The sequence below is a fragment of the Tigriopus californicus genome, chromosome 4, assembly GCF_007210705.1.
Source record: "Tigriopus californicus strain San Diego chromosome 4, Tcal_SD_v2.1, whole genome shotgun sequence".
In the NCBI taxonomy this organism is placed as follows: Eukaryota; Metazoa; Arthropoda; class Copepoda; order Harpacticoida; family Harpacticidae; genus Tigriopus; species Tigriopus californicus.
The window spans coordinates 2,778,215-2,794,738 of record NC_081443.1 but is presented as its reverse complement, the minus strand read 5'-3'; the positions used below and the strand labels follow the sequence as shown (position 1 = coordinate 2,794,738).

General features: G+C 44.1%; 1 protein-coding gene across 2 annotated transcripts in view; it reads left to right on the top strand.

Moving 5' to 3' along the window:
- The first annotated feature begins 4,373 nt into the window (after positions 1-4,373).
- LOC131879241 (uncharacterized) overlaps positions 4,374-16,524 on the top strand; it is a 15,555-nt gene continuing 3,404 nt past the window's right edge. The window contains exons 1-12 of one of the 2 annotated variants that reach the window (XM_059225505.1): positions 4,374-4,685; positions 6,321-6,999; positions 7,665-7,808; positions 8,039-8,417; positions 8,486-8,769; positions 8,856-9,880; positions 10,083-10,302; positions 11,042-11,100; positions 12,676-12,755; positions 13,922-13,996; positions 14,213-14,339; positions 15,962-16,080. In XM_059225505.1, coding sequence (XP_059081488.1) covers positions 6,635-6,999; positions 7,665-7,808; positions 8,039-8,417; positions 8,486-8,769; positions 8,856-9,880; positions 10,083-10,302; positions 11,042-11,100; positions 12,676-12,755; positions 13,922-13,996; positions 14,213-14,339; positions 15,962-16,080 — 2,877 coding nt within the window. In that variant the 5' untranslated portion in view covers positions 4,374-4,685; positions 6,321-6,634. Of the gene's footprint in view, positions 4,686-6,320; positions 7,000-7,664; positions 7,809-8,038; positions 8,418-8,485; positions 8,770-8,855; positions 9,881-10,082; positions 10,303-11,038; positions 11,101-12,675; positions 12,756-13,921; positions 13,997-14,212; positions 14,340-15,961; positions 16,081-16,524 lie in introns of both variants that reach the window. The other variant, XM_059225504.1, reaches the window with a different exon arrangement.

Here is a 16,524-nt window from a genome sequence, read left to right as displayed (position 1 = left end):
CGATTTTTCAGGCTCTTGGCTTCCATTAAAGGACCACTTTAGTTGCTGGACATAGAAGGTCCCATTAAAGCAATGTCATCGACGTTTTTGGACAATGCGCTAAGAAGCATTGATTCTTAGCGTTCAACCAGGTAAGTTTACCAAACCTTTGAAATGTCTTTCGGTCCAGTTATTCTAGTGGTCTTTTATGTTTTATTTTGATGTGGTGTTCAGTCCAAATGCTAAGGCGTATCAAGGGGGTGCTATGAAGGCCCCAACTGTTTTCACACATGGTTTCCCATTTCATGCCAGATCGTTTACCCCACTCCTTCGTGCCTCCTGGTAGGAGGCACTTTCCGCTAAAGGCTCGTCTGATGAGGGAGAAGAAACCTTTGGGAGCCTTTGGCGGTTGAAAAGGGAATCGAAGCGAATTCACTCCGACGGTTGCTTCCAAAAATAGTGGAAGCTGATCATGGCTTCTTGTTGTATTTCAAAGTGGTATTAGTTGAGGTGGATTGTAAAGACGAATTGAAGACCATTCTATGTCTTCTTTCGCGCTCCAGGGTCAGCAAATTTTTACGAAACACATCAAGCTGCGAAGAGCCCTAAGGTGAAGTATTAACTAAGATAAGGTGCACCACTACCAGGTATTGTGGATACTTGGCATCTTCAAAAGGAAATTAAATAGTGGCTCAAGAGCATTTTCTTTTTCAAAAAACTTGAAAGCATGGAAGTTACCTTCAAAGTATCTGTTGGAAGGAGCATCAGTTTTGAGGTTGCCATTTAAAAAAAATATATATAGGACTTATATTTCCTGTAAGGGAAAGAAAAGCAGGGAGGATAATTGAACCAGGGACCTTTCTTATGCTAGGAAGCTCGGCTACCCACTTTAACACGTCTCCTAACCATAGAAAAGTTAAGTAGAAGCACCGGGGTTTGAACCTGTGACACCGGCCTATCTCGGACAGCTTGGTAACACTATCTCCTTCAAGTGGTTTTAATATTCGAAACGGATATCTTAACCCACGACTCTTGCCTTGTTCGCGCGGACTCTTACACACTTACGCTCAAGCTCATTAATGCAGTTAAAAGTGGAAGGGTTTTTGTCCTTGATGTTTTACTTATTTCGGGACTAGAGGAAACATTGGAAAACATAAGTTACAAAGGGGTTATATTTTTGAAAAATCGAAGAGCAGGTGGGATCCATTGGTTGTCCCATAAACTGTACGGTTTCTAATGCACACTATAAGTAATTTTGATGTCTCCTTTACACCAAAAAAAGTCAAGATCCTAACAGCACTATCTTTGGAAACCATTTGCTTTGTCGCATATTCAAAGCTATTCTCTTTGGCACAATCCTTTTATCCATTGGATAGTTTTCGAGTATTAATTGTATTTATTCAAGGGCAGAGTATGTTCAATCTCGAGCAATCATTACAAGCATATTTATAATACGCACGTGCATTAATTTCGAAATCCGTAAAATTCCTTCTCAGGTGTCAGAGGAAGAGAGAGCATAAATCTCTCTTCAACCAGCATTGTGTACACAAGATCCATCCTCGACAATTGGATGCAGCAAAGTGTGTTGGCTTGGCAATGGAAGGAAAAGAGATCAAATAACGAGCGGAATAGGCGAAATGTTGCCATAGCTTTTCGAGATTCGTTCGTTGTGCGTGAGGGCGTGCGTGTTGTTTTTGCAGTTTTTGGGTTGCTCTAGATGTAAAAATAACCTTGGTTGGCTGGCATTGGCAACCCATCATTTAGTGTCTGATTGCCTTTTCCGACTTAATGAAGTATTTGTGGGATGAGGGCACGTGCGAGGGAGTGGTTCTCACAGATTGGGTTAACTGGAAACTGTGATTATAGACGTGGAATATTTGGTGTTTCCAACTCTACATTTGTGGATTGACTCAGAAAAACTGGCAGGATATGAGAACTGGATATTGGAAGTACTGGTAGGTATGTAGTCAATAATTGAGACCATTTGACAGGCAGCCAAAGAGGGTTCCATATCATTTGGTTGGTGAAGTTCTTTGTTGTGTTACAGATTGTGACCTTTTAGTAATCGGGACCAACAATGGTATTTGCGGGTGTGTTGAGAGCACCTTCAGTATTTTGTTCATGTGATATGTCGCTCAAACTTGACAAAGGAGTCTGGGAAAAAATCCAGGCACAATCAAAAAGCAAACACTGGCTAGCTCGTGGTTTCAATTTAACAGCCCAAACAAAATGATTTACAACAGTTTCTTGCTCTTTAAACCTCGGAGGATTTTTCCACTTGTTGAAGCTCATTTGTCCCGTCCTCAGGTACTGTAAACTACGACTAATAAAACAAAAAAACCCACACACCTTCTTGTATGTGGGCCTGGGTAAAAGACCATGGTTTCCTGTGAGTTGGTTTGCATGTCACTATCAGTCAGACCGCCAATAGGTGAGCGATACAAGGTCGTCCTCATTTTGAATATTGTGGTTGGAAAAACACACCCATACTCCAACAAGCGAGACTAGGACTAGAAGGACCAAAGCCCAAGACCAAGACGAGCTCGAAGAAGCAAAATGAGAAGGGTTTGTTGTATTTGGTTTTGTCCTTGCAACGTACGTAGTACAAACATGGTCTATTTCTACTCTGCGGACGGACCTTGCTTGTTCCACCCACCAAAGAGCGACCTCATCCACCTTGTGTGAACTACGTACATGTACGAAGGCTGAGAGCGCGCTATTTTTCTGGGACATGTGCACACACAGAGAGGGCACATCAGGGTGTCTCTGTACGATATTCCAGATCCCACGCTGAGTTCAGGACAAGGCCAACTGTGGCTCACGAAGCTTGAGCAACAGGAGACTTTGGATCTGCGCCCTTGCCGGCCTTGTCGCTTGTTTTGGTCCCAAGGCTCAGCGAGCTCTCGCCTTCCCTCGTTCCCTTCCTCGCTCTCGTTCCTCTCTCCTTTTTCGCTCTCTTTCCTGATTCTCTCTCATTCTCTCATTTGTTAGCAACGAAGACCACTCTTGAAGGCCTTTGAGACCAAAACCATGAGGAGTTGAAGTGGGATTGGACCAAGGGTATGTATGCATGGAATATTTTAGTTCAAATATTCAACATGTGTCAAGAGTTGGGACTGTCAATGCGCTGATGCGTTATAATGTAGAAAAATGTGTTCATGTGTTTTTGATTGTCATACCCACGCTTTACCAAAATGTACACCGTACAAAAGCAATAGTGGAAACAAAAGAACATTTTGGGTAATCGCTCTTAAGCAAATTGGCTTGTTGCATGCGTTAATATGTATTCGCGAAATCACATTACTCTTTTTTCGCTAAATGAAATCATTCGATCTTTACGGTGTTGGATGTATTTAGAACTATTAACAACATATGTCGTACTAAGACCAAACATATGTGAGTTAAGTAACTTCTGTCGGCATGTGCGTCTGTGCTTTGATGGTTTTGACAACTAAAACCACTCTTTTCAAATTGTCAAGAGCATGAGAAAAAGGCAATTTACATGTTCTTATTTTTATCGGATACAAGCCAACAATTATTAAAGAAAGTCTAAATTTACTCTTGTAATCTTTAAATCGTTGTAATTGATTAAATAGTCTGAGGGGAAACGGCTTTCAGAGTGGTGTCTGTGAGGCGTCACTTTTTCAATGTCAATTAGTTCTTCCCGACCTTTATTTCCGTTACCTACCCTGTTTCGAGGGACGTGTGACAAGCTCTTAAAAGCGTTAAACGGTAAAGAATTTCTATTACATTTATTCTTCATAAGTAAGTGGGTAATATTCATTCAGACAGAATGTCAGTGGTGTACCTTTGGTAACAGTTCCTTCACTTGTCTTTCTCCTTTCTTCTGTCAAACTTCGTACTCCGCCACTATCACTATATGTTAGAGGAGTATATTGAATAGAGCCCACTAGGGTAAAGAGGCCTGGAAGTACCCAAAAGAGCCTTGCCATGTCGAGCCCTCTCTATCCATACCTTCAATGAACCTTACCGGGATATTTGCTCGAGAAAGCCGAGGCCATGATCCGCGAGGCCTCGCCGAACCAGCATTTCGTGCTCATAGGGAGAGCGTCGATAAGCGAAGACTATGAAGGGCCTTGCTGAGAATCATGGTTTAGAGAGCCTCGAAGGATAAAGCGGAAGAGGAGGAGGAGGAGGAGGAGAAGGAGGAGAAGAAGAAGGAGGAGGAGGGTCCAGGCCCCCTACTCTCTACTTACTGTTGCTTCACGGATGCAGTCGCAAACGAACCACGAACCACGATCGCTTTTGGAGGAAGCGTAGAAGGCTGCAGGTTCGTCGGGTTCGTTCAGCTGCAGTTTTTCGAGGCAGGCTGCTGCTGCAGGTCAACTCCTCCCGAGTAGAACATATGTTAGTGTTGTTTTCTGTGCCGAGAGATGAGAAGCGAAATGTGATTCGTGTCATCAGAAGCTCGGAAGGTTGCCACAGTTCAAAACCCGTCAAGTGTAGGTGATCCCAGATTCCGAAACTCGTCGGGTGAAGTTGTCACTGTCGCACTAGTCGGTGATTTTTGCTCAACTATCAATCACCGCCAGGCCAAAGGATCCCCAAAGCACTTTTTTTGCTCGGAGTATGTGCGTGTGAGTGACATCAATTGACAGAGCTTGATAAACTAGCAACTCCAGAGCAAAAAGAGACTTTGTTCTGGACAAACTGCATCATCACCAGTCTCACTCCGATTTGATAAGGTAGGATATCCCTCCTCCCTCCAAGTTCCCAATTAATTTGTTATCCGAGATTAAGGAGACATTTTGATCCGGATACTCCTTAACTATCATCATTTGGTTCCACTTTTTCCTCTGTCTGTGAGAAGTGGCTCCATTTTTTTCCTACAATGTAATAATGTGAGAAGAAACCTGACGGTTGGTTCTTGTTGCTTACACTTACTTACTTACATGGCCTTCCTGTCCTTCAACTTTCGATGGCTCTGTGTAGAACTATAAAACCTCCAATGACAAAAACACATCTCACCTTTGATTGCCAAAGAAAGTTCTTCTCCCACTTCACCCTCAAGAGACTCTCTGATTACGAGCAAGGCCAAGATGGTCTTGGTGACTTTTGAAACAAATGGAGAGAAAGAATGGTCACGTGCCGTGATTAAGTTTTTGGACCAGACTTCATCATGCTCTCATTCAAAAGCGAGCTTTCATATCAAGCCTTTTGTAAATGGGTTTTCCACTTTTGGAACGTAGAAGGAACACTAGGATTGAGACCCAAAAAGTGCACTTATAATTTATTTTTGATGTAGTAATGGCTCTCACAACCATTAACAAAAATAAATGAATTTGAAGATTGATAGCGTTTAATGGTCGGGAAACTCGATCAAAAAATTGGAGAATATAACTTATTTTTGGACTCTTTGATAGCCGTTACCAATACCGAGAGCTTTCTAACATTTGTATTATCATTTTATTTTGGTGCTTTGTGCATAGAAATTGCTTGTCATTGTGGAAGGATGTTGAAATATTTAAGGCGCTCTGAAAATGTGGTTCTGCCTCGAAATACTAATTTTAAAACACTTACCCAGAAATCCCACTTGCGAGATGAACTGAAATGACAGGCATAGGCTCACACGTCAAAAGTTGTTTCGAGTTGGAAAATATCAAATATTATTGTCACAGACATGCAGTACACACTCGTATATCCTTCAGTACAAACCGAATATGAGCGGAAAAAGTTGCCGGGCTGCATCCTCTTTGTTCAGGTTCCCTGACTTTGATCTTCGTCCTCTTTCAATTAACTATCCATGCTGCATAAATTATCTATGAGACCCCCCCCCCCCCCCAAAAAAAAGCGGGTTCCAAAGAAGTGATCTTCAGTTCTTTAGTGGGGAGAATAAACAAGAAAGCAATTCACTGACGGTTTTGTTTTCAAGGAGGAAACGGGGTTCTCCTTCGAAGGGATTCCTATCGCATACAATAGAACCAATAAAAGCTTTGCTGTCTTGGTGTGTCGAAATGTGTGGATGAAACTGTGTCATGAATTAGCCATGACGTCAAAAGAGCCACCAACACTCAATGAGCTCATGGCTTGGGAACTATTAATGAGAGGTTCTTTCCTTATGTGGTTGGGTTCTAGGGAGATCATTGACAGCGACAAAAGTGAAAAGCCTCAAATGGTTCATATCATTGGCTCTCGGATATCAACAAAGACACAAAACTAGGGACGGCCCTCGATTTGTACTTATCAAAGCCCTTGAGGAGCCAAAGAGAGACACAGAGAGCTAAGAGAGACACTCTGAGAGAGAAAGCCGACAATTGAAGGATCAATCCGTGTCTGAGACTGGTGATAATTATACGTCTTCTTCTTCTCTCGTCTTTCAGTTGGTGCTCTCTTTTCAAGTGAGATTCGATTCAGATTGCTTGGTTGGTGAGCGTGTTGTGTTGGGCACCCATCATTATTGGCTCCAATTTCCTGGCTGGCATGCCAACTAAGGATCATCCGTTCTTCGTCTCCATGATCGCACAAAAGGATGGCATTCCATTACCCCGAGTGGCTCAATTTAGCGTGCACTTCGTCTAGCAAAGAAAAACTGCCCAATGATCCCGGATCTCACGATCGTTCCGAACACGGCCCCCGCTCTCATACCCGAATGTCCTTCCTGTTTCGTTAGGTGGACCCATGAGGCCACGCCTTCATGAAGAAGAGTGGCTCCAGTGCCGCCAGCACCTCGTCTTCCAGCCTCCTCAATCCGCCCCAACTCCAGGCCCGCCGAAGCTCAGCCCCCAATCCCGGCTCTGACTCCAAGTCAAGCGGAGGGCCCGGGGGTGGGTCAGGATGTGCCCAATCTACCCCTCCCGGGGCCACTGCCTCCGCTCTACTTCTCGCCGGCACTCCAAACTCGAACGTCATCAAAAGCGGGGCTCGCAGTGCCACAACTAGTCCGGTTTCTGGCGTACCCCCGGGTGCCTTCCTGGGAGATAAGGGAAGCAGCCCCCGTCATAGAACCTCCACGGATGCTTGGGTGTGTCCCAACGATCGACAACTCGCTCTTCGAGCAAAGTGAGTATCTTGTACTTTTTCGAGGTCAAAACATTCGAGATATTAATGTACACCTTTTATGTATGTAGCCTCCATTGATAATATTAGAACACGTAAAATGTCGAGAAGATAATGACGGGGGTATGTGACGGGGGCTCCGGTAATCTCTATATTTATGGCACACCAAGGATTTGTTCCTTTTTTGTATAATCGAGCACAGCTACGTTCTTGTTATGGTTCAGCTATGGGGCTGAGCCAGTTGGCCATTGAGTCTTTTGGTTTTCCCTAAATCAAAAGCGAGTGCTAGGCTATGAATGCTTTGCAGTGAATGACCAGTTTCTAAAACCAATTTTAACGCCTAATGACGGTGGTCTGCTTCGGGCTTTGTTAAAATAGAGATAGCAAGCTTCGCCAGTCAGGGTGATTTGTTTCAATTAAATGGTCGGGCGAAAGTTCCTTGAACCAAGTCGTGTTTTAGCAAGTCACGTCAAAAAAGTGGTGGGATGTTCTTGGCCAACACAATTCGCCCCATGATGGCCATAAATTTCTATGCACACTTGAGTGTCCTGGCCCTACAGACGAATATCAAGTGCTAGAACACGTCCACTCCAATTTGACTGAGTGAGCTTTACCAGTTTCAGCTGCCTAAAAACCGCAGAAAACAATTTTCTTGTTCTTTCCCCTAGGCTTCATTCTGGCTGGTCTGTGAAGACCGCCAATTTAAATCAGTGGAAGCAACCTGATCCAATGTCCACGGACGAACATGACCTCATTCTCAAGGTCATCGAAAAGGCCGAAGCCTTGGAAAAAGCCGAGATGCAAAGAGTGGGGTAAGTTTCTGTTGACTCAAGAGTGTGGTAAACATGACTATTGCCAATCCTGCTCCGTCCTATCTTGGTACTTTAGGCGATAAATGTCCAACTTTGTGCAGAAAACTTCCCTCATTCTCGATGGAATGTTGCCTAAGCTTGATCCCGTTATCTCCTTGCGTTGAGGCGCTAAATTTTCAAAGTTGCAAAGAGCACATCGTTGTAGCTGATGATGGTTGATTGAATTCCAGGAAACTGGTCGAAAGGCTGGAGACAATGCGCCAATGCCGAATGGGCAACGGCGAGACCGAGTGCGTATTATGTGGGGAAGTCTTCCGATTCTACCACCGATCACAACGGAGATGTGCAGAATGCGACAAGATGACGTGCAGCAAGTGTGGGGTGGAGTCCAGTTCGTTCCATCCCACACCAGGCGGGAAGCCCCACCCGGAGGGAAGTCGCTCAGGCTCCATAACGAGTACCCTCAGCTCGTCGGCCTCTTTCATATCTGTAAGTGGTCTATCCAGTTTGACTGGGGCTGGATCAAGTGCCAAAGAGTCCATATGGCTGTGTAAAATTTGCTCAGAGGAAAAGGAGATGTGGAAGAAGTCTGGCGCATGGTTCTTTAAGGTGAGGTCCTAAACTACCTGACAATGATGGTTGTCGGATAGCAAAACGAGGCTGTTTGTGTCTTCCAGAGCATGCCCAAGTACGTTCTACCTCCGGGTAGTCCGTTAGTACACGGTGGCCGTCCGCTGACCCGCCGCTTCTCTCATTATACCCCGTTGGGAGGTCAACATAGCGAGTACTTTGTTGGTGGGGGAAGCGCATCTGGAAGGTCCACTCCAGTCTCCCAACTTGATGATGGCAATTCTTCAGAGGAGGAAGGACAATTAGCCAAGCGAAGAATTGTCAAACGAACCAATAGGACGCCGGATCCCTCTGATGAAAGTGGACCTTCGTCGCTACAGGCTTCAAGAAGGTGCGTTATTTCGTAATTGACTTGATGTATGCACCATGGTACTTCCGGAATTGATGATGACTTCCGAACGACGTTGTCTCTTTCAGATTTGTGAACCCTCCAGATTCTGAGTACGACCACAATGGAGGGGGTCATCGTCGCAATGGAGCTCATTCCCATCATCATCATCCACTGCATCCCCATCACTTGGCACATCCTCGCTCCCGCTCAACGAATTCCATTCCAATCACCGAACTTGACCAAGCCGTTGCTATCCTTTCCTCAGGCGTGGATCTCACTCCCACCATTATCACCACGTCAGCAGTTACTTCCAATGGAATACCGCATATCATGGCCTCTGGCAGCTCGAGTCCCACGTCTTCAATTGGTTCCTCTCAAATTGGAGCGAGTGAACACATGTCACGTCCACGTCCGTTATACCCTCGAGGACCTGGAGCGCGTTCCTGCAGCCCAAGATACTACCGTCCTCCACACGGCACCCCTCCCAGAGGGCATCCGCCACGCGGAGGCCCACCTCCTTGGGCCTACCCTCCCAGAGGTCCACCTCAGTTCCGTCCACCTCAACACATAGTCAATCGTAGTCCAAGCCCATCTCCGCCTTATTCACCGCGTGGCATGACAAGACGAGGAGGACCCCCGCCTCCGGGACACCCTCGATTTCGAGGACATGGTCCACCTCGGTTTCGTGGCCCGGGCCCACCTCCACATCGGTTTCCCCCCGGTGCTCACTCTGCTCCGCACTCTCCAGTTCTCTCCCACAGACAGTTTGACGGTTATGAGATGCGATCGCCTGGTGCTATGGGCGGCTCAATTGGTGATCAACTGGCCATGAGGAGACCGTCGAGGCTCTTGGATGTCACTGCTATCGCGATTGCTCCACTAGAAAGTGAACCATCAAGTTCTTCGAACAGTGCCAATGGATCCACCACTATAGCTACCTCATCCTCGGTCCCTGTAGGCCCTCGACGCAGCAGCGTCCTTACCCTGCCACCTACAACACCTCCATCAGAAGCCAATGACCTCGATGAAATCGAAGAAGACTTACCCAGTGTGACGTCGGAATATCCCTCCTCCTCGGGTTCCAAATTTGTTATCAAACCCAAGCCCGCAGGTGAACATTAATCAATTTCCAGTGTTGCCGCTTAACGATTATCCTTGTTTCAAAACAGGCCTAACCCGCATGAAAACGACGTGCACATTATCAAACGTTCCCCCCTTCCCCCTTCCTCTCCTTCTTTTCATTTCTTATAATCAGCGGAAAAAACATTACCTTCCCCGCGCCTCACTGATTATGAGAAATATTAATATTTCAGTTGACAAAGAAAATAAATTCACCTCGACCCTGCGACGCCTAAGCACTGTGAGGAAGCGGAACAAAAGCAAACGGAAAGAGAAGATGGACCGGTCCTTCATGGAACAGGAAGTGAGCGAGGTCGGCGAGATCGGAACGTCCCCTGGTGGAAATGGAGTTCGTCCATCCAGCACAACCTCGAGGGAGAGTGAAGCCGAGGTTGTCACATCCGGCTATTTCAGGTGATTACATTCAAATCCTTGTTGCCACGTTGGAATAGATGAGTCCACGAGGACCCACATAATCCCCGCTTATGTCTGCAGGCAAAATCCAGCTTCCTAAAAGAGCAGAGCACCTTTGATAGGTCACGTAATGTTTTCTATCGAACTCTACCTACAAGCACTTACGTATAGGTCTGTCGGTGATTATCCGTCTAATGATGGCCTGAAAATCAGAGTGTTTATGTGTTGTCTGTATGTTCAAGCAACTGGATAGCTGTGCAAAGCCAAAGTAGAGAGTGGGGGCATGGGGGGAGGCGGGCTTCATAATTCATGTCTGTCAAGCGTGAATTGGTTAGGGAATGAGCTTCTCAAAATAAACTTACTTCTCACATGACTTCTGTGACAGCTTTTGAAACGATCACTCAAATTGGAGGAGGGTCGTAACATGGCAAGGTTATAATCTATTGAAAGTTCGCTTGCTCTACCTCAATTACAATTGTGCCTTGTCCTCCTACAAGTTTTACTGGTATTCCCCAATTCATTAAAAAAAATAAAAGTTCTGATATTCAGTAAGTAAGTTGAGAACCAAGAAGGGGGGGGGGGGAAGGGACAACATTCATGACCTCATCATTGTTGAGAAACAAAATCTGACATTCACGGGTGAAGAAAAGCTGAAGCAGCTCTATATATCATGGAAGAAGACGAAGAAGAAGTCTTTATAAGGCACTGAATAAACACTACCATCTTCTGCTTTTAGTAGACAAGAATCGCATAGTCGAGGATCCGACGAAACCCTCAGCTCACCAAGATCTCCTGAAGGTAATTCAAACACCATTTTCAACATAAACTATTGATACAGTAGCACGCACAGCCTGAATGGATAGAGGCATTTATGCTTGACAGTGGGTACAAACGTCCTAGAAAGTGGTGTTTCGCAACAAAGATGGGCATTGCTTCCCTCATTCAGTCAAGGACAATATGCTTCTTTCATTCCTATTTCATGTGTCATCATGAGGCATGTCTCAATCAAAATGCGACTAACGCAGGAATTCTTGCGAACTGATAGAATTCCTAAGTGGTCTATGTTGATGTGACGAAAGCATGTTTTTAAAATGAATTCCATACTGGACGTGTTCTTTCAAAAAGTAAAACATGGAACTTGTTTACCAACTAGCCTTGTGGTCGTACGGAGGCATATTGAAACGCTAATGACCCACAGGCTCCAAATTGCCAACAAGCACCCTGTTGATGTTTTGGCTCTTTGTACTTCGTGAGCATGAACAGTAACTATGGCATTGTTGATCAGCAGACGTAGTCCAATCTGTCTTAATTTGTTATTCAATGGTAAGCCGGCTAAGAATCGTGTACTGTGCTGCCATGCCACGGGCACGTCCTTCATTAGAGTATGTTGCAGACGACAGAGCCCCCATTTTGCCCATCTCTGGTTCCTTCACATAACCTGTAAATTGTGCTGAACCATGTTTCATGGCAACCAAAAACCTCCTCAGCACCCTTCTTGGTCGGTAGCCAAGTTGAAGCACTCGGCCTCTTGCTCAGACAGTGGGTCTCATGGAGAAAACGTTAGGAAACGAAGAAGGAAAGAGATATCGCTTTTTCCATCCGAGTCATCAAGCCCTCATCCATCTAATGCATTTCATGTGAGTGACATGGAGACTCCACGAGTTCTCAGGAAACCCCGTACGTGCTTTTCCAGTTCCTACTCCTACAAAGCACACGTATTGACGACGGCGGTGAAGGCCAAGACCAAGAGCCAGCTAGAGCATAGAAGCATTCGTCCATACATTTACACCCTGTAATTCGTGTTCCATCTTCATCCACGACTCTAAATGAAACTTCTCCTTTTTGGAATACGCTTGTGTGGATGATTCATGCTCGTGATATGTACATTAGCCTGTCAAATTGGGTTGGACGAATGGATCCCTTCTGGCTCCTGGATATCATCTGCCCCTATCACGTTGAAATTGAGGAACACTCTCCTTGAGTTGGTGGAATAATACCAAACATACTTTGTCTCTAGCAAATGCCAGGTGTTTTTCATGTGGAGGCAAGTTTCCATTTGATCGAGGTTTGAAGACTTCCTCGCCATCAAATTGATGACGGGACTGGCGGAATTGAGTCGGGCAACACTCTCGAATTCTTTTGTACTCAGAGCCAACCTTTCTAGAATAGTTCTGAAACTCTTTGAAACAGGAAACGGGCAAGGAAAGAAGGGACAAACTACAAAAGTTCCAATTAAAAGTGTAACTTTCGTCATTAGACCATTGAGCCTTGATTACGTAGACTACAAGCGAGGCCAGGCCTAGGCATTACGGCACCATTTGGTGAATGAATTGTGGATCAAGAGATGAGAAGTGTTTGTTAACTGTTTTCCAGGCTCCTATGGAACCATCGAGTTCACCATCATGCACGATGAAGTCAATCATCTTTTGGTTGTCAACATTATTAAGGCCAAGGTAAGCTCCAAAATCTAGACTTCCGTTGTGATTTGAGCGGATATAAACCTTCCTTTCTAATAAAAGAATATAGCTATGCATGGTTTTTGTGGTTACTAGCATCCTGTGTGTCGTAATATAGGACACTAGTGATTAGTAGTCGTCATAGTGAATGGGCAAAGTTCGTGCTCATAACCCGAATTAATAAGGCATATATGTTTGGTTCTCTTTCAAAAAAAATATCAAATGCATACAATTTTGACGCTCAATATTAGAAGGTGTGTAAAGCAGTACCGTTTACGACAAATAGCTTGAATTAAAAGGCAACGAAAATAGCATCAAAAGTGTATAAGGTCATGGTGATGGAGAAACATGTTCCATTCGTTGGTTTTCTTTTATTCCCCGAAGAATCAGCATCTGAATGGAAACCAACCATGTATGGAACAAGTTCAACTTCAGACTGAAGTGCAAATCAAGTCATTGCAAATTGTGAACGATGGGGGATTGGGTACGCCAAAATTATCCTTGCCACTAAACTTGGAAAAGTTCCGCGTGGTTAGGTTCGCATCCCAAATCGATATTCTTTGTATTGGTTCCCATGTGAGGGCTATAATATTATTCCCCTCTCCAATAACGAGATGTGATTAGTGATCGGCGATAGATAAAAAATATCGTTTTTAGTGATTATAATACAGTGTTCAAATTGAAACAGATTAAACTGCTTCGAAGTAAATGAGTAAAATTTTGCAATCTCAAATGATTCAATTGAATTCAAATCATTTTACTTCATTGAATTTATTTTATGTTTCCCATAATAATCTAGATATCTACAAAACTGGCAATGCATTTTTTCCGATTCACTTTGGCAAAAGTCAGGTTCTCAGTCCTTACTTTGAACCTGAAAAGAGCACATACATTTTTCCATACCTCAAAACGGGTTACGGATTACTAAGGAGGCTCGACCTTCAAATGTTTCCTCGCAAGAAATCTGTATCCCGGAACAAGCCTAATTCAATCTGATGACCGAACAATCATGAAGAAGGTGGAAATATCCCTGTTAGTTGCTCTGGCTTTTGATGTTTCTCGTGACCTTTCGTGCAAGTGACGACCACCTTAATCTCTTTGTCCAGCCCAAGTGGTGTGTGTGTGCCTTCTAATGTAAGTGATTTCGTTTTTCTTTCTTTCAGAAGCTCAAAGGTACGGATGCCAACGGGTTGGCGGACACCTATTGTAAAGTCACTATTCTACCCACGGCCACGAAGGTAAGGCAGCTCAATTGTATATAGCATCTATAGCGCCTTTAGCGTCTACAGCGTCTGTAGCGTACCCTCTACATGTGTGAGAAGCTTCTCTCATTTGGACGGTTGGATGGCTACTCGCCGCTCAACGTACACATGTAGATTGGTATGCGATGTGAGCATTAGCTCCATTGATTGCGGCGGCTTCACTAATCCCCGGTTGTTTCTCGATTTCTCTAGGGTGGTAACCAGCAATGCACAAAGACTGTCTCGAAGAGCATTAATCCCAATTATAATGGTGTTCTCCACTTTGGTGGCATCGGTAGTGAGCATATTGGCACCACCACCATGACGCTCACGATTCTTGGTAAGCCCAAGTCAAAAATAATCTGGAAAAGCAATCTAAGCTGGAAATCCCTCGTAACCACTCACTTACCGCCATTTCCTCCAGTCACTCCATGCTCTCTCTCTCTCTTTTGCTTCTCTCCCTCTTTCTCTTTTCTCTGTTTCTCTCGCACTCATCTCATCCACTTTGCATTCCTCGTGCTCCTCTTCAGAGTCCTCTCGCTTGTTCGTGATTAGTTTTTCCCTCTCTTTTTATTCCCACTCTCGAAATACCTCATCAAAGAGAACAGTACTACCAAGTAAAAAAACTAGACCCCCAAAAATGCACCTAGGCCTCGAGAATTTAGCAAACAATGATACCTGAACTTTTTCCACCGCGTGCTTGTCTATCCAAAATTATTCATGGAGAATGAAAACATGATGACCACACATTTTGAAGGGTATTTTCGAATGTGTTTTGTCGCTTTTATTGCTCAATGCTCAAGCATATTCTCATACATTGCGGACTACTTTATTGTTCCAGGGTCCATCCCCGGCCAAAATCGCATTGACAAAGTATTTCTAGACCTATATCCAATATCAAAAAGCCTCAATGTGCTAAAAAAATGCATTCTACCCATTAGGATGCTTCTGAAAAAGTAATGAAGACAATTGTCCATTTTTGAGCGTAAATTTTCGAGCAGATAAGTTTCAAAACATATTTTGAATTTGCAATGAAGCACTTTCCCTCCCAATTCCTTTTTCAATATTTCATCATCGTAACTTTTCCTGTGAGAGTAAAAAAAGGTAGAAAAGGACTCGTCAAATAGGTTTCCATGGACTCCTTCGGAGGAAGAATGTTATTTGATCTTGATCCTGTCAAGAGGAAGAAGGAGCAGTTCTTTAGACCGACTAAATTCTTGGACTGAAAGCTTTGGTTTATTAATCACGGCATTTTCAAGAAAGTTTGACCCAAATCTTAGCTTACAAATTACTTAAATGCAATGCATGGAATAAAGCAAAGTATGAGTTAATTTGCTTTAGTTAAATGCCATGGATTTGACCCCACACAATCAGAATCGGTTGAACCTTTGTGAGTCTAGCCAAAGGGGTAACATACTTTTCCAATGAGCCCTTTTTGTGGCATCTAATGTTTATCTATGTTTTGGAACAAGACTGGCCACCTTTGGTGAACCATTCACGGAAGAATACCCAGAATGAGCATATCCAGACCGTTACTGGGTCATTATGTGGTATAGGCTGTATTGTTAACGTCCTAAGGACCAAACCAATCCAGACCTTCAGTACTCAGCTGTCCTTAGAGACGACCTTTGTAAGCCACTTAACGTTGCTTACAACGCAAAGTCACTATTTACGGCCAACATTTGGTGTCTAGGTAGGCACTGAAGCTTCAAGTCCAAAAAGGTTGTTGAACATGAAGGTTGGGAGATGCTGTTTCTCAATTGACCTTTTAACGAGGATTGGTCTCTTGTTAATACCTCAAAGGCTGACTTTCAAGTATGATGTACTCTTTCTTTCGCTCTGCCGACCTGAGTTATACTAGCTTCTTATCATGAATGTGAACGAATACAAGTCAGATGTGTGTGAAATTGAGTTGCTCCTCCCCAATGTCTTGCTCAAAATAGCGAGTCCTTTCATTTCCAGATGAGGACCTGGCTGGTGATAACTTGTTGGCGGAAACGACCTTATCCCTCAAGAAGCTTTTGCTGGCTCTTCCTCAACAGAAAAAGTTCCAACTGCCCCTAGAGAAGCCAGATTTGAAGGTGAGTCGAGCAACATTGATGAAGTTGTGATTTATTGAATGAACTCTCGCTATGTCATGTTGTTAACGAGCGATCAGAGAGGAGGAAAATAGGATCTCAAACCATACTGTATTAAGTGCCAATTATGTTATGTGTGAAACAGACCAGGGGGTCAATTCTGAAAGGAAACGTAAGATGAATATATGTTACGGATTAACTATACCCATTCTCGTCATTAGCATATTAGTGGGGATCATTTCGCCTTTTATATGGATTTAGAACTTTCCCCCAAATGATGACAGATTAGCTTAAAGATCTGCATTTATGCCAAGATCACGGATATACATTCTTCGACATCAGTGGAGTTCAAAGTGCAATGAAGATCAGTGACAAGGGAAAAGGATGGTGGTGTTCAATTTGGTCGTTAATACAACAAAAGGATCCAAGTTTACTTGGGGGGGGGGT